General features: G+C 48.2%; 1 protein-coding gene across 1 annotated transcript; it reads left to right on the top strand.

The window, feature by feature from the left end:
* Positions 1-97: 97 nt before the first annotated feature.
* On the top strand, positions 98-23,354 carry LOC107117307 (cytochrome P450 3A9-like). Its single transcript, XM_015419402.1, has 12 exons — positions 98-165; positions 7,319-7,412; positions 7,531-7,583; positions 10,707-10,806; positions 11,368-11,481; positions 13,087-13,175; positions 13,689-13,837; positions 16,468-16,595; positions 17,399-17,501; positions 19,596-19,782; positions 21,211-21,373; positions 23,268-23,354. The coding sequence occupies exons 1-12, from the start codon at positions 161-163 to the stop codon at positions 23,352-23,354; spliced, it is 1,272 nt and encodes a 423-aa protein (XP_015274888.1). The 5' UTR covers positions 98-160.
* The last annotated feature ends 4,570 nt before the right edge of the window (positions 23,355-27,924 follow it).

Raw genomic sequence — 27,924 nt, 5'->3', positions numbered from 1 at the left:
GCACAGAAGAGACAGCGAAAGTGCTGCTGCCTTGAGCTCCAAACACAGGAAGGCACAACGGAACCAAAGGACGTCCAGCCAACCAGGAGCCAAGATGGATCTCCTGCCTGCGTTTTCCCCTGAGACGTGGTTACTCCTCACAGTCCTCCTGGGCCTTATAATGCTGTATGTATGATTTTGCTCGTTCTCCCCCTCTCATTCCATTTCTTTGTAATCTGTGCAGGGAGAAAAAAAGCAGTAATTCTGCTGGTTCTCTGGAGAGTTGTAGGAGCTTCTGAACGGCCAGGTGTGCCTAGACCGAGAGACGCCAAAGGATTTAGCTTTGTGCTGAGAGAGGATTACCTGAATCGCACTTCAGGTTTCTACTTTTTATTTTAAAGGGTCATACTCTCCAGCCAGTGTTCCCTCCAAGCTGAGTTAGTGTGAGCTAGCTCAGTTTTCTAACCTCCGGCTCACACATTTTTCTCTTAGCTCAGGAAGAATGGCTCCAGAGCAAACTAACTTATGCAGCAGCCAAATCACTGCGCATAGCTTTAATGCCAGGAGCTCACAAAGTGGAATTTTTGCTCACAAGACTCTACAGCTTAGAGGGAACATTGCTCTCCACTTGGATCCATGGGAATGACCAACGGGATGTCAACTGGGGCAGCTCCCTGCCCTGAATCCATTTCCATGCCAGCAAATGCTGTACCATTGCCAACTGGCAAGGTCGCCCCTGGGCACTGGCAGGGGGTGGGGTGGGGGCGCCAGCTCCAGTTTGAGAAACTCCTGGAGATTTGGGGGCGGAGCCTGGGGAGGGCAGGGAACTCCGTGGGGCACCATGCCGTAGAGTCCACCCTCCAAAGCGTCCATTTTCTCCGGAGGAACTGATCTCAGTTGTCTGGAGGCGAGGTGAAATTCTTGGGGGATCTCCAGGTCCCACCTGGAGCCTGGCATCCCAAGATACTGTACAGAAGCGACTGTGGTATGAGAAGAAAGAACTGGGTGCCCTCTTCTTTTCCTAAAAGCGAGCAGTCTACTCTGAAGTAAGCCCCATTTTATTCAGCGGGAGTCACTCCCAGGCAACTGCGCCTTCCTTAAACTTGGGGGGGGGGGAAGATATTTTAAAATAACCCAACAAATGTGATATTAGAACTAGCGTCCCCTAGTTCAGTCAGACACAACGGCAAGTCCGATTTAATGTGGGGGGGGGGGAATGACATTATTTTGACAACAGTTTACAGTATAGGACAGAACTCAATCAGGATGATATCTAGAGACAGGGCTATTTTTGGGCAGGAACGCACAGGAACAGAGTTCTGGCTGGCTCCCAAGCTGGCCACGCCCAGCAGGAACTCATTAGCATAATAGGCCACACCCAACAGCAGAAACTCATAACGATTGGCTACATTAGGGGTGTGTGGCCTAACATGCAAAGGAGTTCCTGCTACAAAAAAAGCCCTGGGTTTTGACAACAAACAAGGTAAACAGAATAAGAAGCAAAAGGTAGGTGTGGCTGGATAACCACACTTCTGGTAACACGGGGGTGCGGCCTAATGTGGTAATGAGCTGTGCTGTCAGGGGTGTGGCCTAATATGCTGATGAGTTCCTGCTGTTGGGTGTGGCCTATTATGCTAATGAGTTCCTGCTCGACATTTTCTACAAAAAGAGCCCTGTTAGAGATATTGCAGCCTCCCTCACCTCTCTAGGGAGCCCATTCCACTGAGTCAGGGCCGTCAGACAGCAATGCAGATTCTGTGAACTGAGGTAGATCATGAGAGGGAGGGCAGGAAGGGCTACATCCGTGCTTAGTTCTTGTGGCCCTTTCTCACACGCCCACGGAAATGTCGATTGCCACTTTGGGGTCAGGAAGCCATTTTTTCCCAGGCCAGTTTTCTTGCAGGGGGGGTTTGCCCTCTACTGGGCGTGGAGCAGGGGGTCACTGGGGGGGTGGCTTGTGGCCCTTTCTCACACGCCCACGGAAATGTCGATTGCCACTTTGGGGTCAGGAAGCCATTTTTTCCCAGGCCAGTTTTCTTGCAGGGGGGGTTTGCCCTCTACTGGGCGTGGAGCAGGGGGTCACTGGGGGTGTGTGGGGGGAAGTTTTTGTGAATTTCCTGCATTGTGCAGGGGGTTGGACTAGATGACCCTGGAGGTCCTTCCATCTCTATGATTTTATATTAACAATAAAAAGGTAGAGGTAAAGGTTCCCTTGCTTGAAAGCCAGTCGAATCCGACTCTAGGGTTGCGGTGCTCATCTCCGTTTTAAAGCTGAACAGCCAGCACTGTCTGAAGACGTTTCCATGGTCATATTAACAATACTCTGTATTAATTCCTGTGGGATACTGTAGACGCCCTATTTCTTTACTTATTTCAGCTCAAACGTTCTCTGGCAATAAAATTAATTTGAAAAAGCCATACTGAGTAGATGAATGCGCAAACAGACTGAGTGAATCAGACTATTGGTCCATCGGAGTATCGCCTGCTCAGACTGGCAGCCGCTCCGGAAGGGTCTCACACAACCTCCTACGATCTTCTTCACCCTTTTCACTGGCGATGCCGGGGATTGAGCCTGGAACTTTCTCCATGCCAAGCAGAGGCTCTTCCACTGAGCCAAGGACCTTCCCCATGTTAACGACTCAGGGGGGCTGTCCAAGGGACCACGGCCTTGCTGGGACTCCTCCCCAATTCAGCTTCCACCAGCCTCTCATGAAAACACCACTGGGAGCACAGATTGCATTGAATCGGCCGTGTATCATGTCAGCTGCAGTGGAGGATCTTTCCTCCTGGCTTCTATTTGTGAAGAGCAAGTTTGGTGTAGTGGTTAGGAGTGTGGACTCTGATCTGGGAGAACCGGGGTTGATTCCCCACTCCTCCACATGCAGCTGCTGGTGTGACCTTGGGTCTGTCATAAGTTCTCTCAGAGCTTCTCCTCTCACGAGCAGTCCTCGAGAGAGCTCTCTCAGCCCCACCTACCTCCCAGGGTGTCTGTTATGGGGAGGGGAAGGGAAAGGAGATTGTAAGCCGCTCTGAGACTCCTTTGGGGAGTGAAGGGTGGAATAATAATCCAATCTCTTCTATTCTTCTATTTTTGAAACTGCTTTAACCTTTGAGAACAGTTGTGTTAGAAAATGGTACATGAGTATGATATGTCAGGAAGGAGAATAGATAAATTCCCTTTCCTTAACTGCTGCACCCACAGAAAGTAACACTTGGTTAAATGAGACTCTTTGCCAAGATGGGGATTATTTAGGTCACCAATAACTTGAGAATGTAGTGTCGGGGGTTTAATGGACCCCATTGCGTTTCTCATCACAGCGTTGCATTAAATCTAGACACAAATTCCTACACTGGAAGGGGAATTGCAGGAGAATTTAATGTGGCAAATGTTGTGTATGTGTGTGTGCTGGACTGACATATTTTCAATATTCTTTTGTGCAGGGGTCGTTTCGTAGAAAAAGAGCTAGGGGAACTCATTAGCATAACTCATTAGCATAGGCCCGGCGGTGGACCTGCAAGGCCGGCGGGAGTGCGAGGAAGCCCCACCAAGGCCCTCCCTGGCTCCAGGCAGGCAGGGGTGGGGAGAGGCGGGGAGGGAGCAACTTACCCTCCCTCTTCTCCTGCCTCCTCCTGGCTGAATGAGGGCCGGAAGCGGGGCGGCTGGAAGCAGGGGGCGGGGCTTTGTCATGTGCCCTGCCCCCCGCACCTCACCCGGGGGAACTGCGTTCCCCTGCGATCCCCCCCCAAAATGACCTTTGCTTTTGTGGTGAGTTATGACCCCATATGTATTCAGGGTTTTTTACAAAACTTACAGGTGCCACATCTTATATATATAGTTATCTTACATGCTGGCTATTTCTAGCTCTCCCATTGGCTGTGCTATGCACTCCATCAGCCATTGGCCCATCAACCGCCACTCAAGAGTACTCTTCCTCTTGGGAAATCATTGCTGCCAATCTCCAGGTGAGGGCTTGAGATCACTCAGAGTTAAAACTGCTCTCCAGATGGTAGAGATCAGGGGCAGATAACGAAAGGTTGATGGTTGGCTGGGAAGGAGACAGGGTTGTTAACTCCAGGTTGGGAAATTCCTGGAGATTTGAGGGATGGAGCTTGGAGAGGGTGGGGTTTGTAGAGGGGTGGGACCTAAGACAGGTACAATGCCATAGACTCTACTCTCCAAAGCAGCAATTTCCTCCTGGGAAACCAGTGTTGCCAATCTCCAGGGGAGGGATGGAGGTCACTTACAACTGCTCTTCAGATGGCAGAGGTTTCCCTGGAGAAAACAGTAAGCTCTGTGTCATTATACCCTGCTGAGGTTGCCACAGCAAATTGATGCTGAGTGCCCAAGGCCAGCGCACCCACCCAGAGGCTCTTTCTAGATCTCATTGTATTTATTTCCACAACAGGCTTTATTCCTAGTTATTTATAAAGCTTGAAAGGAAAGAAAGCAGAGTGCATTTCTTGCTGATCACAGTGTACCTGTCCTGGCACCATGCCAGTTCAAAGGTTGCCCTGAAGGGGAAAAAAATGCCATGATGATCTTTACAATGGTAGAAACAAGCATGTTTACTAAAGGAAAGGCAGCAGTCAAAGGAAATATTTGAAATGAAGAACCTGCAATTGGACATTGACAGTTTTGGTCTATGCCAGTGGATAATGGGGTGGTCCGATGCCCAAGGTAGAAGAAAGGACTGTACCACTTCAAACTCAAGTAGGTTATCAGCAACCAGCCTTGGAACTGACAGAGACATCATGGAAGGAAGGTGCTTGAGCTAGCAAAATTCACTGAGCCAATCCTGGCCCTGAATCGGTCCGCTTTTTTGGTCTTTTACGAAGTAGCTCATTGCTTCTATATCGTTCTGGTATTTACTATGTGGTTGGAGGGATTTTTTATTTAACACACACACACACATTTCTCTCCCAGCAATTTTCAACACAGGATAAACATGATACTGACTGATGCAATCATTACCTCCCATGAAGCATCACTCTGCTAGCCGCCCACCTTTAGAGCGGAAACCATCCCGTGCCCAGTCGTAGTCTGACACCGTATCCAGTTGGAGAATCTGGCAATTTTCTGCCTTTGGGCAAGTTTTACATACCAGTCAAAACCACAAAAGGCCAAATGAAGAAACCCTGAATGAAAAAACTGCCAATTTAGAACTGTATACAAGTGGCGGTTATAGGGAAATGGCACACATACAACCCCCTCCCCTAAGTGCCTATTAATTGTACATAAAGGTAAAGGTAAAGGTTCCCTTGCTCGAAAGCCAGTCGAATCCGACTCTAGGGTTGTGGTGCTCATCTCCGTTTCAAAGCCGAAGAGCCAGCGCTGTCTGAAGACGTTTCCGTGGTCATGTGACCGGCATGACTAAACACCAAGGTGCACGGAACGCTATTCCCTTCCCACCGAAGTGGTACCTATTTATCTACCTGCAATTTTTTACTTTCAAAGTGCTAGGTTGGCAGGAGCTAGAACTAGAGTCGGGAGCTCACTCCGTCATGCGGCACACTCAGGTCTCAAACTGCTGAACTACCGACCTTCCACAGCCTGAAGTTCAGTGTCTTCACCACTTGAGCCACCGCAGCTCCTAATTGTACATAGCGGTGGCATTAGATTTGCAAACGTTTTGCGAACAAGTTCTTGCCAAATCAATCCCTTCCTTTAAGATGCTGCATGACCGGAGCTTATGATGGTGCAAATTCCTTGGCTTGTGTTTGAACCCTCTTTTCATATTCCACTCTGTTTGGGCAATTCTGTAGGCCTCTGCTTGAGCTGGATCTAGAGCCAAGAGGAATCTGGGATGTGCTGACAACCTCCCCCCCTTGCCCCACCTGCAGAGAGGGCTTCTTTAAGGTGCCAAGGTGGGCTGGCTACGGATTGGCTAACAATCGCTTGGATTTGCCCGTAACCACAAGGATTGGTTCAGGGCCCCACAGGAGGGGCGGGACTTTGGGGGATGATGGCCACAGTGCTGATACTCATTCCGGGGCTTTGGAGGACTGTTTCCCAATGTGGCACCCGCCGCACGTTCCAGGAGGGTGTGCAGGGTCATTGGCCGGTAGGGCTTTTGGCTGTCCAGGGACCGGAGCAGCAGTCCTCCCTGAGCTGTGCGCCAGGGCTGCTTAATGGCCCAGACGCTCCAGGGATGTTCTCCACAGCCTCTGTGCTCAGAGGCCACCGTGTGGTTCTTGGAGACCCACGTACGGCTCCGTCTTATGGGCAACATCTCTGTGTACACCAGAGAGCCAGCGTGGCACAGTGGTTAAGAGAGGCGGGCTCTGATCTGGAGAGCCAGATTTAATTCCCCACTCCTGCACAGGAAGCCAGCTGGGTGACCTAGAGCTGGTCACCGTTCTCTCAGAGCTCTCCCAGCCCCACCTACCTCACGAGGTGCCTTTTCTGAGGAGAAGAAAGGAAGGCGATTGTGAGCCGCTTTGAGACCCCTTAGGGTAGAGGAGAACGGGGAATAAAAACCAACTCTTCTCCTCCTCCTTCTCCTCCTCCTGCTGGAAACCAGCCCGAAATAATGCTCTCCCCCAATTTGTGTGCTCGATAGTGACAAAGGGTTCACCCGTTCTTTCCCCAACAGGAGGTGACTGTATGCAATTGTACTAATGGTGCCCTGAGCTCCTCTCTTCCCAGGAAGTCTTTGGCATCTCCTGAGAGCCAGTGCAATGCAGTGGTTAGAGTGCTGGACAGGGATGTGGGAGACCCAGGTTCAAATCCTCCACAGTGCTATGGACTGGGTGACCCTCAGGCGAATCACTCTCTCAGCCTAGCCCACCTCGCAGGGTGGCTGTGAGAACTGTTCTGTCTGGACATGTGTAATCTTTCACTCAGGCTTAACTGCTGTGGGTGCTACTAGCCAGCATAAGGAAGTATGCCTGGGCTTGTCTGGCAGGCTACCTAGATGGAGAGTGGGGAGGCTTGCCTGGGTAGGCCACTTGGTTGGCGTTTGAAGCTCCAGAACAAAGGCAGGCAGGATCCTGGAACCTGCCTGTGGATTGGCCCCCGAGGGCAGCCGGCCAATCTGGAGCCTGGAGGCCATTTGAGCTCACCAATGGCATGGGGGCTGGGCGTGGCTTAGGTGCATATCGTTAGGGCAGTGGCCCCATGTAAAGCAAATCCTGTTGAGATGCAATAAACTTGCTGCTTGCCAAAATCACTCTGCCTTCGCCTCTGCCGTGTTATTTAACGAGAACAAAATGGAGAGGGTATAAACGAAGTGAACCGGTGAATAAAACATTGTGGAGAAAAGCAGAGGGTATCTAAATAAACATTTTGCCCGTGACGGTTCCGTCTCAACTTTATACCTTGTTGGTTCTTCAAAAACAGATACGGAGTATGGCCGTTTCGTGTGTTCAAGAGATTGGGGATTCCGGGCCCCACGCCAGTACCTTTCTTTGGCACTGCCTTCAACTACCGCCATGTGAGTATCTGAGACATTCGTGCCCTGCCCGTGAGCTTTCCCCTGTCTGAAACAGAATGCTGGTTTAGATGCTCTGTTCCCACAGTGTAATCTCTTTTTCCTGCCGTGTCTTCCCCAGGGTTTTGTGCAGTTTGATAACATGTGCCACAAGAAATATGGGAAAATCTGGGGGTAAGTCATCTTTTTAGTACCAGCTTGTATTTCTGAGTGTGGTCCAAGCGATCAGAAAAATACCCCGAGGAGGAAGTGTTCTTCAAGAATGCTTTATTTATTTTTTAAATAGCATTTTAATTGATTTTTATTAATAAACAAGCCTGTATTACTTGTTAGTGTATACAGTATCTTTCAACAACATCTAATAAACAAGAAAAGTTAACCGTACGCACAAAACTTATTAATAAAACACAAAGTCTCTATATTTCCGAGGTAGTGCATATAATCGGGGTTGACAAGCAGTAATAGTAATATATTCAAAAAACACAAATCATTTTTCCAAAAAATTATTAACACCTTTCGGATTGTCAAAAGCTATTAATTGCATAGCGATTTTATCTGAAACTATCAAGTTCCCACAGTTTAGATCTCCATTGTGACAGGTTTGGTACCTTAAACAATTTCCAATTTAAAGCCATTAAATTTTTTGCAGCCATTAGCATAGTAGAAATTAAATCTTCGTTCTGTTTAGACAGCTTCAGACCTGGCCAAGAATGTAACAAAAGAGATGCTTTATCTGCAACTGGCTATCTTAGGCTGCTTTCACACACAGTAAGTAATCCACTTTCAATGCAGTTTCCAGCTGGATCCTGCCAGTTCACACGGTAAAATCCAGTCAGAAAGTGCACTGAAAGTGAAAAGTAGATTTTTTAGTATGTATGACCACAGCCTGAGATAGGTCTCTCCAGATCTATGCAGTAATTTGCCCACTCCAGCTACGTGAGCATTATTTAGGGCTGGCAAAATCTTTGCGCAGGTTGCTGCGGGCTCCGCTACATGCTAGAATTTCTTCTAGGTGTATTTTACTTTTTTTCTTTCTTTTGCGAATTTAGCTGCCAGGGTTGCTTTATCAAGTAAAAAAGTACGGAGGAGGAGATTAGGTAAAGGTTTCCCTTGCTCGAAAGCCAGTCGAATCCAAGTCTAGGGATGCGATGCTCATCTCCACATTCCAAGCCGGAAGAGCCAGCGCTGTCCAAAGACATTTCCGTGGTCATGTGGCCGGCATGACTAGATACCGAGGTGCACAGAGCGCTGTTCCCTTCCCACCGAAGCAGTACCTATTTATCGACTTGCAATGTCTTGCTTTCGAACTGCTAGGTTGGCAGGAGCTGGGGCCAGAGACGGGAGCTCACTCTGTCAGGCGGCACACTCGGGTCTCGAACTGCTGAACTACCGACTTTCTGGTCTGCAGTTCAGTGTCTTAACCACTTGAGCCACCGCAGCCCTTACAGAGGAGGAACTTGCTTGCAAATCCCTCCCAAGCTGTTTTTTAACCATGCTGGGGGGAATCTGACTGGGAGTTTTCTCTCTGGGGGTGGGTGTAAAAAGCACCTTGGAGTCCGCCCCCCTCCATGAGACGACAGGGAAGGAAAAGGTTATACTTTCCTCTCTGACTGTATCACATTCTCCTTGATATAATCCCAGCGGTTTATTTTGTTGTTGTTGTTCAGTCGCACAGTCGAGTCCGACTCTTCGCGACCCCATGGACCAGATCACGCCAGGCCTTCCTGTCTTCCGCTGTCCTCTGAAGTTTGCTCAACTTCATGTTCGTTGCATCTATGACACTGTCCAACCATCTCATCCTTTGCCATCCCCGTCTTCATTGACCTTCAATCTTTCCCAGCATCAGGGTCTTCTTCTCCTGTGAGTGCTCCCTTCTCATTTGGTGGCCAAAGTATTTGAGCTTCAGTTTCATTATCTGGCCTTCCAGGGAACAGTCAGGGTTGATTTCTTTTAGGGTTGACTGATTTGATCTCCTTGCAGTCCAAGGGGCTCTCAAGAGTCTTCTCCAGCACCATAGTGCAAAAGAATCTATTCTTCGGCGCTCGGCCTTCCTTCTAGTCCAACTCTCGCAGCCATACATGACTTCTGGGAATACCATTGCTTTGACCATGCGGACTTTTGTTGGCAGGGTGATGTCTCTACTTTTTATCATGCTGTTTAGGTTCGCCATCGCTTTCCTCCCAAGGAGTAGGCGTCTTATTTTGTAGAACAACCCGAAAGCTTTTTCCAAACAGACACAGAAGAAACTGTATAAGGTATAGCCGAGCCCCAACGATGCAGAGGGCACTTTGTACCCCCACAGGCTGAGAGGAGGGGTAGAAGACGGGCCCGCTGTCCGGGGCTGACATCTGGAAAGGGGGTGAAAGGACCACTTTTTGGGAATTTCCTACTTCACTTTCCTTTTATTCCACCTCTTTCCATCCTTTCCAGCCGGAAAGACGATTGCTCAGTTTTAATCTGCGAGGGCCAAGGGTGGTTTACTAGTCAGGAGACTCTGGAAGAGCCAGGTTCGAATCGCCACACTCTGCCACAACGCTTGGACCAATCTCGCACTCGCGCAGCCTGCCCTACTCCACAGGGCTGTTGCGATGGGAAGAGGGGGAGGAGAGAACGATCTGTGCTGTTCTGAGCTCCTTGGAGAAAAGGTAAAGGTAAAGGTTCCCTTGCTCGAAAGCCAGTCGACTTTAGGGTTGCGGTGCTCATCTCCGTTTCAAAGCCGAAGAGCCAGCGCTGTCCAAAGACATTTCCGTGGTCATGTGGCCGGCATGACTAGACACCAAGGCGCACGGAACGCTGTTACCTTCCCACCGAAGTGGTACCTATTTATCTACTTGCAATTTCTTGCTTTCAAACTGCTAAGTTGGCAGGAAAGGCCGGGTTTAAAAGGTACTATAGACTGAAAGACATACTAGAGGCCTGCAGCCGAATCCTGCAGACTGTTTCGAAAGCAGTAGGTGAGCGTCTGCCTTCCTCACTAGACCTTTCCACTCTTCTCCCTCCCCTCCAGTTTTCCTTCTTTTCATTCTTCTGGACCACTCCCTGTTTTCCAACCACCCCACTGGGTCCCGGTTGTCGCTACCCTGTCTCCCTTTGCCAGCGCTGCCATGCTATGACATCAGAGCAGTTCAGCCAATCGGCAATCAGGGACCCTTCTGCTTACCCTAAACCCTCTGTGACACCGCAGTAATTGAAACCCGTGCCAGAGGCAATGACTCCACCTTTCCAAACATACTCAATATATCGCAATGTAGACTGTCATCGGTAGAACCTGACTGTACCTTCTTATTCTTACTGCAGATATTATGACGGCCGGCAACCTGTGTTAGCCGTAATGGATCCCACCATCATCAAAACTGTACTAGTGAAAGAGTGCTACGCCAACTTCACCAATCGCCGGGTAGGCACCCAACTTCTAACTTAATTGGCGTGGTGGGAGGAGGCAGAGGTCATTTCGGGGGGATCGCGGGGGATCGCAGTTCCCCCAGGTGAGGTACGGGAGGTGGGGCACATGACGAAGCCCCGCCCCCTGCTTCCGGCCGCCCCGCTTCCAGCCCTCATTCAGCCAGGAGGAGGCAGGAGAGGGCCCCTCATGGGGCTCGGCAGTGGAGCTGCAAGTCCGCTGCCGGCGGCCGGGACCGTTGGGGGCGGGGTGTGCGGCCTTATGACACACCTCTGGTGATGTCAGGGGGTGTGGCCTTATGACACACTTCCGGTGTTGTCAGGGGGTGTGGCATATGCTAATGAGTCCCCCTCGCTCTTTTTCTACGAAACGACCCCTGGGAGGAGGGATGTTTTTGCAGGCGTCATCCAATAACCAATTTACTCCAGTGCTTACTGGTGTCACAGGTCCCTGCAGGACAGCTCTGAAGTCTCAAGTCTGGGATCCGCCATGTGTTCAGATCCTAGACAAACCTGCATAATCGGGTATGGCTAACGTGGTTTCCTTTTTGCACTCTAGAATATAGACTTGGTGGGAATGCTGGATCAAGCTGTGTCAATAGCAAAGGACGAGCAGTGGAAAAGGATTCGCACCGTCCTGTCGCCGACCTTCACCAGCGGGAAGCTGAAGGAGGTAAAAATGCGGGAAGGGTATGGGGACATTCAAATCCTGACTGACTCAGCTCTTGCAGTGGAAAATATGGCCCATTCAGCTCAAACGCAATCTCCATGGCCTACTCAGCACCCGCTTTAGGGATAGTTAGAGTTGCTATGGGCGTGAGCGGCATTTGAGAAGCCCAGATTTCAAATCTCATCTCAGCCGTCCATTTGCCTGGTGGCCTTGGGGGGAACTGCCTAAGGATGCCATCCTACGGAGAGCTGCACCCTTCTGAGTTGGCTGAAGACCTTAAGGACCTTAAGGACGGTACACTCCAGGGCTTCCCACACCTTTCAAACCATCAAACTCCATTCTGACAACTGGCCCGTAGCCACGGTGGGGCTATTCGGGGCTCTGCCCCCTCCCTTAAAGGAAAAGCCCCTCAAGATTTCCTTCCAAAAATGCTTTTAAAATTATTTTTAGAAACATTATTTTAAAAGGTGCTCGCTCCCTGGCTGCACCCAATAGACCCAAGAATCACTTAAAAAAAAAAGTCGTGAGCGAGAATCACCTTACCCTGTGAGCAGAAGCCGTGGCTCAGCGACGCCCGGCAGTGTGTTTCTTCCTTTTTCTTTTTTCTTTGAAAAAGAATGACAAATAATGACAGCCCCACCAGAAAAAAATTTGCCCCACAAGCCACAAAATCCTGGCTTTTTGTTGTTGTTCAGTCGCACAGTCGAGTCCGACTCTTCGCGACCCCATGGACCAGATCACGCCAGGCCTTCCTGTCTTCCGCCGTCCTCTGAAGTTGGCTCAATTTCAAGTTTGCTCAATTTCATGTTCCTGGCTACGGGCCTGCAAAGCCTGGCGGGAAGAACCACAAAAATGGCTGCTCTGGGAGGCGCAGCTAACCACAAAATGCCAGGAATCAGGGTTACATAGTGTTGTAAAATAGTCAAAAAGTGTTTAATACTTAGACTATTAGATGGATCTTGCTCTATTGGAAAGAAGAGATTTCTTTCCTTTTAAAAATACTTTATTCTAAGGGGAAAGGGTTCACGGGACTACTACAAATCAACATAACACTAAGAGCTACATTTCTATGCTGCCTACAGACAAAACAAGCACACATGTAATGGAGATTCTCTCCTTCTTCTTGACCCCTAGAAAGGAAGTCACCTGAAACAAATGACCAATCTGTATCACAGTAGAAAGCTACTTTTCCCGGGCTAGTTCCCGATTGGCTCAGTGCCAGGTATCCCTTCCAGGTCAGTCTAAACAATAGCAATACTAGGAATACAAGTTAACCCTAGAATGACTGAATCAGACCTTGAAAACACATACATTTCCAACACATAGAACACTAATAATAGTAACTCTTCAACATTTCAGGCAGCAGCTCTGTTTAGCAGGATGCCTTTTAATCTGCACAGCCAATCAGAAGCCCTGCTGGGGGAAAAGCCCTACTTGCACAGCCAATCAGAAGCCCTGCTGGGGGAAAGCTGCACCTGGCCCTGCCCACTTTCTAAAAGCAGTCGGTGGGTGGCGGGAAATTCAGTTGCATTTGCAGTTCTTTATGACATCCCCCCCCCTTCTCCGATCAGGTCCTTAGATCAGGTCCCTCCTGCTTGTGTCTTTCAGATGTTCCCCATTATAAAAAACTACGGGGAAGTTCTTGTGCAGAACGTGCAGAAGAAAGTGGAAAGGGACGAGCCCATCGAGGTGAAAGAGTAAGTCGTTCGACCAGAAGAAGATGCAGATCCCATCAGAACCTACCTTGCCGGCGGGGGACTCCTGTGTGGCTCCCGGTGCGCGCGCCGCATGCACATCACAGGGAAGGGACGTCATGACACCAGGCACGCTGGGGGCGGGGCCACGACCATACAAGGGAAAACCATAGAGTTTTCCCTTGTATGGCCGTGGCCCCGCCCCCAGCGTGCCCGGCGTCATAACGTCACTTCCCTGTGACATGCACGCTAGGGCGGGGTTCCCCCGGGGCCCAATTCCCCGGCATCGGGGAACGGGCCTCTGGGGCAGGGATTTTTCCGCCCCCCGGGGGGTCTTGGCAGCCCTAAAGAGAGCTCACGTTGCTGAAGTGCCCCTGGCACCCATTACAACATACGAGCAGTTCGGTTTGGTCACCGGGACAACAGGCAACCTTTTTGTCTCTTGTTTTTTTAGCCCACAAATATAATGCCAGCTTGGATGCTCTCTCTCTCTCTCTCTCCTGCCCCCCCCCCCAGGATCTTTGGTGCTTACAGCATGGACGTCGTCACCAGCACCTCGTTCGGGGTGAATATCGACTCCCTGAACAACCCCAAAGACCCTTTTGTCAAGGAGATCAGGAAGATGACCAAGTTTAACTCTTCTGACCCACTCATCATTCTGTCAGGTAAGTTCTCTTCGGATTGTCCAAAGCTCAGTAAACGTCTACAGCCACGTTATAAGCATATTTTTTTCCCTTTTCACGTCCTGACCACGGACTTGTGAAAGTTCTACAGTTTTTCATGCTTTTTAATTTTTATTTGATTTTTTTTTAACTTTTGAATCCTGACCACAGACTGATGAAAGTCTGGCAATAGTTCACTGTTTTTGGATCCTGATGGCCGACCTCTGAAAGCTTGGCTATTTTGCCTCTCTTTTTGCTATTTTTGCTGTTCATAAAATCGATAGAATGTTAGAGTTCGAAGGGACCTTGCAGGTCATCTAGTCCAACCCCCTGCACTCTGCAGGAGCATAGCCGAAAGATAGCCCTACAACCTACCCGAAAGATGGTCATCCAGCCTCCGCTTGAAAACGTCCAGTGAAGAAGCATCCACCACCTCCCGAGGCAGTGTGTTCCACTGCTCAACCACTCTTACAGTTAGGAAGTTTCTCCTGATATTTAGCTGCATCGCCCTGCATAGCCACGTTGCACTGCAGGCTCATGTTTAGCTGTTGCTTGACTTTTGGGGAGTTGACTGTGGACCTGTGAATGTTTTGCTTATTTCTGACTATTTGTTTTGGTTTGATTCTCAGGTCCTGACCACAAATCTATGAAAGTCTAGCCCCTCCCTCCCTCCCTCCCTCCCTTCCCCACTCTCCTTCCCATTGCAGTCTGCATATCCTGGGTGGAGAGAAATCATACAACCTTCCTTCCTTCCTTCCTTCCTTCCTTCCTTCCTTCCTTCCTTCCTTCCTTTGTATTTTTCTTTCTTTGAGATTTCAGGTCCTGAAAGTTGCATAGAATGGGTGCTACTACTGAGAAGGCCCTGCACCTTGGCAGATAGAAATTTGTACAAAATAGGATTGCCCATCTCTTCGTGGTGGCTGGAAGTCTTCTGGAGTTACAGCTGATTTCTAGACAACACACATCAGTTCCCCTGAAGAAGATGACTGCTTGGGAGGGTGGACTCTATGGCATTATATCCAGCGGAGGTCCCTCCCCTCCCCAGGCTCCACCCACAAATCTCCAGGAAGTTCCCAACCCAGAGCCAGAAACCCTTGTGTAGAAGGGAAATGCAGCATAGCCTTCCCTGAGGGCCTGAGGGATAAGAGTGACCACAGGAGACTGGGGCTTCTTCATACAGACCTCCTCCTACATAACGAACATTTCCGTTGTGCTGGGAACAACATACAACCCGAATGTAGGCCGCCACATGTGACAATCTGGGAACAAAAAGAGGGGAAGAAAAACTTAACGCAAACAAATTGAATTAAGAAACCAAAAGGTTAATTCCCACAAATATATGGGCCAAATTTCAGTTAGAAACATATAAAGGTAAAGGTTTCCTTGCTCAAAAGCCAGTCGACTCCGACTCTAGGGTAGCGGTGCTCATCTCCGTTTCAAAGCCGAAGAGCCAGCGCTGTCCGAAGACGTTTCCGTGGTCATTTGGCCGGCATGACTAAACGCCAAGGCGCACGGAACGCTGTTCCCTTCCCACCGAAGTTGGACCTATTTATCTACTTGCAATTTCTTGCGTTCGAACTGCTAGGTCGGCAGGAGCTATTTATATTTTTTTTAATTTATATTTATATGTGAAACATATAAATATTATCAAATATAGCAAAATACATGTATTTATGACAGATTAGACAAAAACAGATATAGGCTCTTCTTGGGCCTGTGTCTGTTTTTATCTAATTTGTCATAAATACATGTATTTTGGTATATTTGATAATATTTATGTTTCTCAATGACATGACATGTGACGATCCTACATGCGTGTGTTTTGGAATACTGTGCAGTTCTGGTCACCACACCTTAAAAAGGATATTATAGCTTTGGGAAAAAGTGCAGAAAAGGGCAACTCGAATGATAAAAGGGTTGGAACACTTTCCCTGTGAGGAAAGGTTAAAGCGCTTAGGGCTCTTTAGCTTGGAGAAACGACGACTGAGGGGAGACATGATCGAGGTTTATAAGATTATGCGTGGGATATAGCAGGTAGAGAAAGAGGTACTTTTCTCCCTTTCTCACAATACAAGAACTCGTGGGCACTCCATGAAATTGCTGAGTGGTCGGGTTAGAACGGATAAAAGGAAGTACTTCTTCACCCTAAGAGTGATTCACACGTGGAATTCACTGCCACAAGAAGTGGTGGCGGCTACAAGCATGGACGGCTTCAAAAGGGAATTAGATAAGCATCTGGAGCAGAGGTCCATCAGTGGCTATTAGCCACAAGGCATGGATAGGGACTCTGGGGCAAGGGATGCTCTGTCATCTTGGTGCTTGGGGGGGGTCAACAGTGGGAGGGCTTCTAGTGTCCTGGCCCCACTGGTGGACCTCCTGATGGCACCTGGTATTTCTGGCCACTGTGTGACAGACAGAGTGTTGGACTGGATGGGCCTTTGGCCTGATCCAACATTGTTTCTTATGTTCTTATGTTCTGTTGTGGGCATGTGTTGCGAAGTGGCAACTCGTGGGCGCACAAAGCGACGGGCCACTTGCAAGCGCTGAAGGTTTCCCCCACAGAAGGCAAAAAATTAGGTTTTGCTCCAGGGAGGAGGGCTTCCCTTTCACAATGCGTTTCTCTCCTGTTGCAGTCATGTTCCCATTCCTCACCCCTATTCTTCGGTTAATGAAGGTGAACCTCTTCCCTAACGATGCTCTAGATTTCTTCTCAAGATCAGTTCGGAAAATAAGGGAAGAGCGGCAGAAAGAAGGCAAAGGGGTAAGAACTGGGGCGCCGCCCAATTTTGGCATCAAACATTGTCAGCACAGAAGCATGGACTGTCCTCTGTCCCGAGTGTCGTTTGTTTTCAAGAAGCTATCCGAATCCTGGTTAAATCAGTTCTCGACACCATTCACTTCGAAGACAGTTAGTTTGTTAAGTTTGTTAGTTGCTGGCCCCGGTCACACGGGCCAGGTAACGCGGGGGTGGGGGGAGGCGTGGCTGTTCACCCCGGAGCAAAATAAAGCACGGTAGCCCAATCACACGGTCCCCCAAGGCTTTGCGCTTAGGCCGTTAGCTGGCGATCACACAGCAATGCTGGAGCGTGGCAAAGACAGGAAGAGAAGCCATGAAATGGTAATACACCTTGACACTTGAGTCCCAATCAAATCCCTAGATCAGGGAGAAAATCCCCGGGCACCCTACAGCTAAAGAACATTGGTTACATGAGAAACATGCAACTCCCTGTGAGTAACATAAACAAACATTTAGCCCCAGACATACTGAGTGTTTTCAACTTGTAATACCCAACAAAAAGTCACAACAGCATTTTCCCTCCAAATTCCAGCTCTGAGTAGGCTCTAAGAATAAAATGGCAGCCTTGTTAGAGCAGAAGAAAGCCTATTTTGTCCAGAGCTCCACTTCAAATGGCAGCCAGGCAGATACCTTTCCAAGCTCACAAGCAAGGTCGACTGCCTCTGCACAGGGAGGCTCCATTTAGCTCCCACGGTTCGTGGCTGTCGACAGACCTTTCCTCTTTTCTCCAGTTCATGTCCCCATTGACCCATTCATTCCATTCCCAGGACCGGGTGGATTTCCTGCAGCTGATGATCGACTCCCAAGGAGAAAACAGCAACGGCGCCAACGGCCATCAGCAGAGCAATGGGGTGGATCACTCATTCAAAGGTAACAGCACACAAGTCGCCCCTCGCGCTTTGGGATTTGCGGGGCCTTGAAGTGAGGGCGGATGCAAGAGTTCTCTGTTGAAGAAGAAGAAGAAGAGTTGGTTTTTATACCCCGCTTTTCTCTACGTTAAGGAGTCTCAAAGCCGCTTACAATCACCTTTCCTTTCCTCTCCCTACAAGAGGCACCTTCCGAGGTCGGTGGGGCTGAGAGAGTTCTGAGAGAACTGTGACTGCCCCAAGGTCACCCAACTGGCTTCATGTGGAGGAGGAGTGGGGAGTCAAACCCAGTTCTCCAGATTAGAAGAAGAGTTGGTTTTTATACCCCACTTTCCTCTACCTTAAGGAGTCTCAAAGCAGTTTACAATCGCCTTTCCCTTCCTCTCCCCACAAGAGGCACCTTATGAGGTTGGTGGGGCTGAGAGAGTTCGGAGAGAACTGTGACTGGCCCAAGGTCACCCAACTGGCTTCATGTGGAGGAGGAGTGGGGAATCAAACCCGGTATTCCAGATTAGAGTCCGCCGCTCTTAACCACTACGCTGCGCTGTCGGTTGATATCCAAACAATCAGCACCAGTCCCAGATCTCACAATACACACAAAGTAGAAAGCTACATTCAGGAGATGCTCAGGGCAATCTCTGGCAGGGCACCGATATCAGTGGAGTGATCCCATGCCCACGGTCCCAGCAAGGCCCCTCTTCTTAAAAAGGTAAAGGTCCCCTTGCTCGAAAGCCAGTCGAGTCCGACTCTAGGGTTGCGGTGCTCATCTCCGTTTCCAAGCCGAAGAGCCAGCGCTGTCTGAAGACGTTTCCGTGGTCATGTGGCCGGCATGACTAAACACCAAGGCGCACGGAAGGCTGTGACCTTCCCACTGAAGTGGTCCTTATTTATCTACTTGCAATTTCTTGCTTTCGAACTGCTAGGTTGGCAGGAGCTGGAACTAGAGACGGGAGCTCACTCCGTCATGCGGCACACTCGGGTCTCAAACTGCTGAACTACCGACCTTCCACAGCCTGCAGTTCAGCGTCTTAACCACTTGAGCCACAGCAGCTCCTCTTCTTACTTTGCCCAAAATTGCCAAGGAGGTCAGAAACAGAAAGCGAGTATTCTCGGCTTTCCGTCGGGGATAATGGGACCCTTGAGTGACACGTGCCCGTAGGCCCCCCAAATCCTGGCCCTGTCATTCAGTCCACATGTTTGGAACACTCAGAAGGTTATTCTCGACTTGGCAATAAACACTGAACACGCCTCTGAATCAGTGTCGACAGAATCCACAAAGCAACCTTGGCAAGACGTCAAGTTTTCATGGGTGCGTTCAGCAAACACGAACCGACAATACCTAGAAAAGGGATCTCCTCTGCTCTAGGTGTGAACCGGGAAGCTATTTTCTAGAGACTGAAGGAGGAATACCAGCAAAACAAAGAGTCACGTGTGAACTGGGTTTTTTTTTGGGGGGGCGGCGGAACGCACTATAGAATTTGAGAAAGAAGCCCAAGAAACTTGGAAGCGTATTCACAGTACGTTCTCAGTGCTTGGGAGAGTCACACAGAGTGTTATGGGATGGTTCCCACACCCCACTGCGGTTCTGTCTAGGACAAACACACACCAAATCCTTGCATACGCTTATGTAGCATAAGCAGGGCTATTTTGGGGCAGGAACGCACAGGAACGGAGTTCCGGCTGGCTCCCAAGTTGGCCATGCCCAGCAGGAACTCATTAGCATAATAGGCCACACCTAACAGCAGGAACTCATTCGGATTGGCTACATTAGGGGTGTGTGGCCTAACATGCAAAGGAGTTCCTGCTACAAGAAAAGCCCTGGGTTTTGACAACAAACAAGGTGAACAGAATAAGAAGCAAAAGGTGGGTGTGGCTGGATGACCACACTTCTGGTAACATGGGGGTGTGGCCTAATAGACTAATGAGCTATGCTGCCAGGGGTGTGGCTGGATAGGCTAATGAGTTTTAATTGTTGGGTGTGGCCTATTATTCTAATGAGTTCCTGCTGGGCTTTTCCTACAAAAAAAGCCCTGTGCATAAGGACAGATGCTCACTGGAGTCTTTGGGTTTCACCTTTGCTGCCTCCATTTGTTCCGAGGCTTGACCGACGCTGAGGTTCTGGCCCAAGCCGTCATCTTTATTTTCGCCGGATATGAGCCGTCCAGCAGTTCTCTGGGCTACATCGCCTACCTCTTGGCCACGCACCCTGACGTCCAACAGAAGCTTCATGACGAGATCGAGTCTGTTCTCCCCAACAAGGTGAGCCCATCGACGGCACAACCAAAGTGGCCGGCGTCTCTCTTGGGTTTGCTCAGGTCCCCCAGTTTACTTCAATTAACAACACTCATCCTTTGAAACAAAAATGTCCCCTACAGTCAACAGGCAGCCCTGCAGTCCTTCAGTAACACAAGAGAAACAATAACTTGTCCGGACGCAGTGTTCCCTCTTAGCTGAGTTAGGGTTGCCTCAGTGCTTAATTCTCGTGGACCTTTCTTACACGCCCAGGGAAATGCTGATTGCCACTTTGTGGCCAGGGATCCTGGAGCCTCCCCCCCTTTCTGGGAATGGAACAGGGGTCATGGGGGGTGTCTCTTCTCTTTTCAGAGTATCCACTTTTGAAGCAGACTTTCTTTAAACCTTGAGAAAGCTCACACTTTGGGAAAGAGGAAAAGGAACCAGGAAAAGCTACAAACATTATTGTTGGACTGTTTCGCGGATGTATATATGGAACTCTGTTAGTGAAAGAGTTTACTTCAGAGTCATTGTTTTGGAGGAGTTGCATTCATCTGCAGAAAAAAAATATCAGGGTTTGCTCACTACTGCAGAGTTACTATCCTTTGTTCAAGTCTATACTATTACAGTTTGTAATACTCAGTGAACATTCTCTTACTACTCCAGAGTTACTATCCTCTATTCATGTCTATACTATTACAGTTTATAATACTCAGTGAACAATCTCTTGTTTACATAATTTGTAATTGAATTACCTAGATATATAAGAAAACTACATAAAGGATGGTATTTTTACTATTTCAATATTTGTTTTACAGTTCTGGTTGTTGTTGTTGATTCTGTGAACTTAGGTAGATCATGAGAGGGAGGGCAGGAAGGGTTGGATCAGTACTTAGTTCTTGTGGCCCTTTCTTACATGCCCAGGGAAATGCTGATCTCCACTTTGGGGTCAGGAAGCAATTTTTCTCCAGGCCAGTTTGGCTGGAGATCCTGGAGGTTTTTTGTCATCTTTTGGGTGTGGAACAGGGGTCACTGGGGTGTGGGGGGGGAGGTATTTGTGAATTTCCTGCGTTGTGCAGGGGGTTGGACTAGATGACCCTGGAGGTCCCTTCCTACTCTATGATTCTGTGATTCGATGACTTATAGTGACGCCATGGGGGTGTCAAGGGGAGAGACAAGCAGAGGTGGTTTGCCATTGCCGGCCTCTACATAGCCACCCTGGACTTCTTTGGCAGTCTCCCATCTAAGTGCTATTCAGAGCCGACCCAGTTTACTTTCCGAGATCTGATGAGACCGAGCTAGCCTGGGCCGTCCAGGCCAGGGCCCAGGATCGTGGCTCTGCTCCAAATTGTGCTCCCCCCAGCCAATGGGAACTCGGTTCTAACATTAAAGGAAATTTTAAACACTGAAATGTCCGGATCGGCACTCCGACATTTGACCGGCAGCCGTTCATTTCTCTCGTCTTTCTCGAATGCAACCAGGTTCAGCAAAGAGAACAGAGAAAGCATCGATCCTTACACGTACCTGCCCTTCGGAGCCGGTCCCCGGAACTGCATTGGGATGAGATTTGCGCTGGTCACGATGAAAGTGGCGATTGTGAGGCTCCTGCAGCATTTCTCCTTCAGGACCTGCAAAGAAACCCCGGTGAGTGTCCCCAAGTGGAGGAAACTCTCGGGAAATGTTGGCATGATTTTTTGCAGCAGATATTTCCTGGGATCCTCAACTGTTGAGTAACTCTACGCTTTCCCTTCCTCCAAATTGTTTGTTCCTCAGTGATGGAAATAGAAATGAGCAGGGCTTTTTTCCTGGGGGAATGCACCACGATGGAGTTCCTCTTCCTCAAAATTCTTTTTAAAATGTTTTAAAGTGCGCGAGTTTTCAGCATACAGACTGGAAACTTCATTTCCCTCTGGAGAGTTCCAGCACCTCTTTTCCAAAAATAAAAAGTGCCTCTAAAATGAGACGGGGGAACACGGCTGAGTGGCAGACGATCTGTCTTGAATGTATAAAGTCCCAGGTTCAGTCCCAACCTCTCCTCAGGTAGTCGGCGATGTTTAAAAAGGTCTCCCGAGAACCAATGCAAGTACAGGTAGACAACGACCATGGTAGACTGTGACAGACTGTGATAGCCCAAGAATCCGTGTCTCTGCATGGCATGGCAAATTATTGAATTATTTTTTCTTTTGTGTTTTGAAAGAATGAGCGGGAGATACCCATTCAGTATAAGGAGGTTTCAAAGACCCTTTTAATTGTTTTTTTTTTAAAAAAACAGATAATTTTAATTCATTTTTATAAACAGCAAAGATTTACAAGGTAAGCATGAGCATAGGCAGCTCTCAGTGGCTTCATACATTTCGTACAATTTGTCGGTATTATCCAGTTTGAAAATTACCATCGATGCAGAGTGTTTATTACATCAGGTACTGTTTCTTTGGTAGATAGGTGTACTAATATGGGGTACCCTACATATACAATGTCATTCTGACCACCTCTAGATCGATTTTGTTTCAGAGTCTCTGAGATTTTCTCCATTCTATAAAGGTTCCATAGCTTTTTGTACCAGAGGTTTACATTTGGCCTACTCGTGGATTTCCATGTGGCTGCTAATGTGGTTTTGGCTGCAAATAGTAATAGAGAGATTCTTTTCCTTTGTGTATTAGAGAGAGCATTTTCCTCTCTGAGATTTAAAAGCAGAGCTTCCGGGGATTTGTCTATCTTGATTTTGGTTATGATCATTATTTCTTCCATTATTTTAACTGTTGTTGCAGCAAAAACACACAAAATGCCCTGGCCTGTTGCCTAGGTTAGCACACATGTAATAGTATATATGTCTTTCCTGAATGCCATCAAGGAAGGAGGGGGAGGTGACTTATCTCGGGATACTTTTCCCTAAGCCCAGGAAACCGAAGAGTTAAGGCACCAAACCTCTAATCTGGTTCGCCTGGAAGGCTTGTTCTTCAGTTGGGGTAACCGGTTTGTTAACTGGGATCAAAATATTCTATAACCTCCAAATTTATACATTTTTTTCTTGCTGGATCTCGCGCTGCCACAGTATTTTGAATAGTTCGCCGTTCTCATCCTGTACTATTGATAACAACTATATTTTAGCCTTCAGTAAATATTTTTGTATGGAGCTGCAGTGGCTCAAGTGGTTAAGACGCTGAACTGCAGTCTGTGGAAGGTCAGTAGTTCAGCAGTTTGAGACCCGAGTGTGTCGCATGACGGAGTGAGCTCCCGTCTCTAGTTCCAGCTCCTGCCAACCTAGCAGTTCGAAAGCAAGAAATTGTCTGTGCGCCTTGGTGTTTAGTCATGCTGGCCACATGACCACGGAAACGTCTTCGGACAGCGCTGGCTCTTCGGCTTGGAAACGGAGATGAGCACCGCAACCCTAGAGTCGGATCTGACTGGCTTTCGAGCAAGGGAAACCTTTACCTTTAAATATTTTTGTATGTTTCTTTACTTCATCCTCTTTGACCACGGTAGTTGTACTTTGTTTGTATTCCCTAACTGTGTACCTCCTTGTAATTTTTTTTGGCAGATTCCCCTGGGGCTGGATACCCAGGTCTTCTTAATGCCAAAGAGACCGATTGTTCTGAAGTTGGTGCCACGAGAAAAGGAAGAATGAAGCCGGGTTGTGATTTGGACACCTCTGCAGAGGATGCAAACTGTTGAGACCTTGCACCGTGCCCATGCAGAGATTCTACAAAGAGAAATCCCATTTGTTCGGAAGACAACGTCTAGATATCTACCGACAGACAGACAGACTGAGGGATGTTATTAGCTTTCATAATGATTAAAGTCAAAATGATTCCTCTGGTTAAGGCTCATCTGCACTTACATCCATTCCATTCCATTTTAACTGTCGTGGCTTCTCGGCAGAGAATCCTGGGAAATGTAGTTTGGGAAAAGATGCTGAGGATCTGTCTTCCATCTCGGCACACACAGCAGGGAGGGAAGGAGTGAACCAGACAGTATAGCAGGTTCATGCCGGTCATTAACAAACTCTGGTGTGTTGGTGACATTCAGCACACCATGAGTGTTAGGTACCATTTTTACATCCCATTGCTAAAGACATCCTGAATGCGCTATCCATGAACCAAGCCTGCACACCAAGGTCTATTGGGTGTTGTAAATAAGAAGCGGGAGACTGACCACTTATGAAGGTGCACAGAGAGTTTATATAGTTATAAAGGTGAATATATACAGAGATATTTACAGGCTATCGTACAGCATGTCATGCCTTAGTCTATGAGAACGAAGTCCCCATCCAGCTTACTAAGCTGATAGCTATTATGCTAAACCCCAGCCAATCTCTAACAGGGTGATGCTATCACTAACTCTAACAAGCCCTGAAAGAGTAACAACTGCTAGAAAACACCTGGCTGTAATTACATGATTACTAGCATGACAGCTAGGTCTGACAAACAGATCAAACTGATCTATAGTAATTGCTTGCTACCTCTATCACTCTGACATATATCTCAATAAGGTCTTGAAGAGAAGTGCACTTGCAGAGAACTCCCTGGAGGCAGGACGAAGGCCTTGAGCAGAAATTCAGGGAAGAACGGACGACAGTGAAATGTTTTGTGGAGCTGGATAAATTTTTCTGGTCTGATATATCACTCAAAATGAGGGCATGGAAATGACGTTTCCAGCAACGTCCAGACAGCCCCCTCGCCTGTCATGGTCCTGATGTTCCATGTGTCATTTACAGATCTGGTGGTGGTGGTGGGGAGAGACTAGAGTCTCCAGCATGGCACTGTGTTTCACATCCGTTCTTCCCACTCCACGCCCCAATGCTAGATGAATCCCATAAATGGGTATGGAGGGACAGGGCATGAAGATGGGAAGGAACAGCAATTGGATCACCAGTTTGGTGTCGTGGTTAAGTGCGCGGAATCTAATCTGGGAGAACCGGGTTTGATTCCCCACTCCTCCACATGCACCTGGCTGGATGACCTTGGGCAAGCCATAGTTCTGATAAGAGCTGTCCTTGAAAAAGAGCCGTTTCTGTCAGAGCTCTCTCAGCCCCACCTACCTCACAAGGTGTCCGTTGTGGGGAGGGGGAGGGAAAGGAGTTTGTAAGGCGCTCTGAGATACCTTTGGGTAGTGAAGGGCGGGGTATAAATCCAAACTCTTCTTCTTCTTCTTTTACCTCACAGAGTGTCCGTTGTGGGGAGGTGAAGGAAAAGGAGTTTGTAAGCCGCTCTGAGACACCTTTGGGTAGTGAAGGGCGGGGTATAAATCCAATCTCTTCTTCTTCTTTTAAGTGACATGTGCCCCTCTGGGTGCATTCAGATGGTTCTTTAGATTCATGTGGGGCACGAGTGCCTCATGGATTTAAATGTAATGTCTAGACATCAACATCTGGAAAACGTCCGTCTTCCATGAGCATCCCGTTTTGCCGCACTTTGGAGCCATACTAAAAAGGTATTAGTTAAAATCTGGAGTTTTCCATTCCGATGGGCCAATCGTGGACTTCCCCCCATCTGATCATTCCAGCGCGCAATTAAAAAATTGTGATTTTTAAAAAATCTTGATTCTTTGCATGCGCAGATAAACAAGGCCATGATATCACACCCATGTGCATGCGCAAAATTTTTTTTAACCCCCACCGCGCATGCCTCCTTCAGTGGACGCCGTCTAGACAATCCACAGCGGAAGCAGCGCACTGTAAGGAGATTCCCCCGGGGGATATCTGGTTGTGCGAGGACGGATTTAAAAGATCGGGACCAAATTTGAGCCGGCATAATGGCGGGATTAGCTGCCCGTCTGAACGCACCCTCTGGTAATCACTCCACTGGGGAAGCTGCATTCGTCTGCTATCGCAAAAGGAGATGGGGATTTTGGGGCACCTGAGAGATGGACACATTTTTTCCCTCCCACAGAGAACTTTTGTGGGCTAGAGCGGCTGAAGAAGGGTGTGTGTAGAAAATGAAAGCTTTGTGTTGGAATAAAAATTGTGCTGGTCGTTTCAGGTGGCACCATAGTCCGGTATGGTTTTGCCACTTAGGCTGACTTTCCTGGATTGTGGAACTCCCTATTGCTGGAGGTTTGCCACCATCTAAGGATTGCTTTTTCGGACGAGATCCAAGCCTGCTTAGTCGGGTAGTCTGTTTCCTACGCTGATCAGCCTGATGCTTTTGAGAAATTCAGGGCGGTACACACTTCCCCTGTCCGGTCATTTGTCTTCCGGCATCTGGTATCCAGAGATGCACTGCCTCTGAAAATGGAGGTTCTATTTAGCTAACAAAACCACTAGCTGTTGATAGACCTATCCTCCCTCTCGGCCTAGTGGTAGGTTTGCCAACCTGGGATTACAACCAGTGTTCCCTCTAAGCTGAGTTCGTGTGAGCCAGCTCACATTCTGTAGCTTCCGGCTCACACATTTTTGTCTCCGCTCAGGACCGATGGCTCCAGAGCAAACTAATTGATGCAGCAGCCAAATCGCTGGCTCGCAACTTTAAGGCCAGGAGCTCACAAAGTAGGATTTTTGCTCTCAAGGGCTCCACAGTTTACAGGGAGTGTAATGATTCCTTGTTTGATATGTGTTTGTGTCTCTTTAAAAGTTTGGTTGCATGGCTGTATGATAGTCTAGAGTGGTTGAAACAGGCAACTGGTGTGTTTGGTGATTGACAGAGAGGGGGAGGGATGAATGTGTATGTCAGTCAAGAGTTACAGTTTAGACAGTTGATAAAGACAGTTGAGAAGTAGTTAAGTTCTGTGTATGAGAGGAATGAGACACATCCCTGTGTGGGATAAGTTAGTTCGGAAGTCTGAGAGAGAGACAGTATGGTGTGTGATACAAGAGTTAAGTTTTGTGTATGAAGAAAAGTTGAAAGTATAAGGAAACAAGAAAGTAAAGTTAAAGAGAAAAATAAAAAGTCTGAGTGTATGTCCTGGAGAGAAACAGTGAACTATATGACCCTGAGTAATGAGTTACAAAGTTACTTGAAAACCCCCTGTCAGTAAGAGAGCATATTGTGTGTGATACACCAAGCAATGGTTCATTGATTACATATTATTAGATATCTTGTTCTACCCTGTTGCTTATGGATTATTTCAATAAAGTTTTTATTTAAGTCTGCCAGCTCTGAAAGAAATAATTCCTCAGGAAACACATAGACCCTCATGAAAGCCTAAAACCTCGACCTACCTACCCAGTGAAAGAAATATTATATTATAAAGGTTTGGAAAGCCTTAAAATTTCCTGGTGGCAGCCGGAGATACACAGTAAAGCAAAACATAAAGAACATTTTAAAGTAAAACCAGACCTCCCCAGTTAAGGGGTCGTCACAGGGAGCATTGATTACAACTGATCTCCAGGAGACAGAAATCTGTTCACCTGGAGAAAATGGCTACTTTGGAAGGTGGGCTCTCTGGCATCACACCATGCTGAGTTCCCTCCCCTCCCCAAACCCCACCCCCTTCAGTCTCCACTTTCAAAATATCCAAGTATTTCCCAACTCAGAGCTGGCGACCCTAGACAATCATCATCATCATCATCATCATCATCATCATCATCATCATCATCATCATCATCATCATCATCATCATCATCATCATCTTTCAATTTATTAATCGCTCAGTCCTGCAAAGCTTGCTGGCACTGAGCGATTTACAGTTACTCAAATACACACGGGACTAACAATGATTCAAGTGGTAAGGGAGGACAACATATAATCTTTAAACCACACACGTTCAGAGCTGACGGGGAGTTTGTTCTGCTGTAAGGTCAGACGTGTTCCAACGGCATTTCCCGCTTGGCGTGGCTTGATGTCGTCAGCTTTCTCCGGACTGCTTCACGTTGCAGCGCAGCACTGCCACCACCTGGCCGGACGGCCCATTACAGGCTTCCTTGTTGCCGAAGAGTTCATTCTAGGCTTTTCGGTCTTACGCGCTGGACATTCCGTCTGCCGGCTAACACCTCCCCCACCGGGGGGTTTAGTGTGCCCACCCTCTCTAAGGAGTGGTACCCATTTTATCTACTCGCCAAAGCTTTCGAACCGCTGGGTGGGCGGCAAGCTAGGGACAAGGCTGGTATCTCACACTAGCACAGGGCTAGAACGGACAGCAGCTCTGTTCAGCTCAGATGTATTAACCAGAGGATAAATCCCCTGTGGTCATTGCAGTCTTTGTCACAGTGAAGCCAACATTTGGGAGGTTTTTTCCCCTCCCCATATATTACTGATGAT

This window comes from Gekko japonicus, unplaced genomic scaffold (genome assembly GCF_001447785.1).
Source record: "Gekko japonicus isolate JY-2015 unplaced genomic scaffold, Gekko_japonicus_V1.1 scaffold513, whole genome shotgun sequence".
NCBI classification, from domain to species: Eukaryota; Metazoa; Chordata; class Lepidosauria; order Squamata; family Gekkonidae; genus Gekko; species Gekko japonicus.
This window is presented reverse-complemented; position numbering and strand designations above follow the sequence as displayed.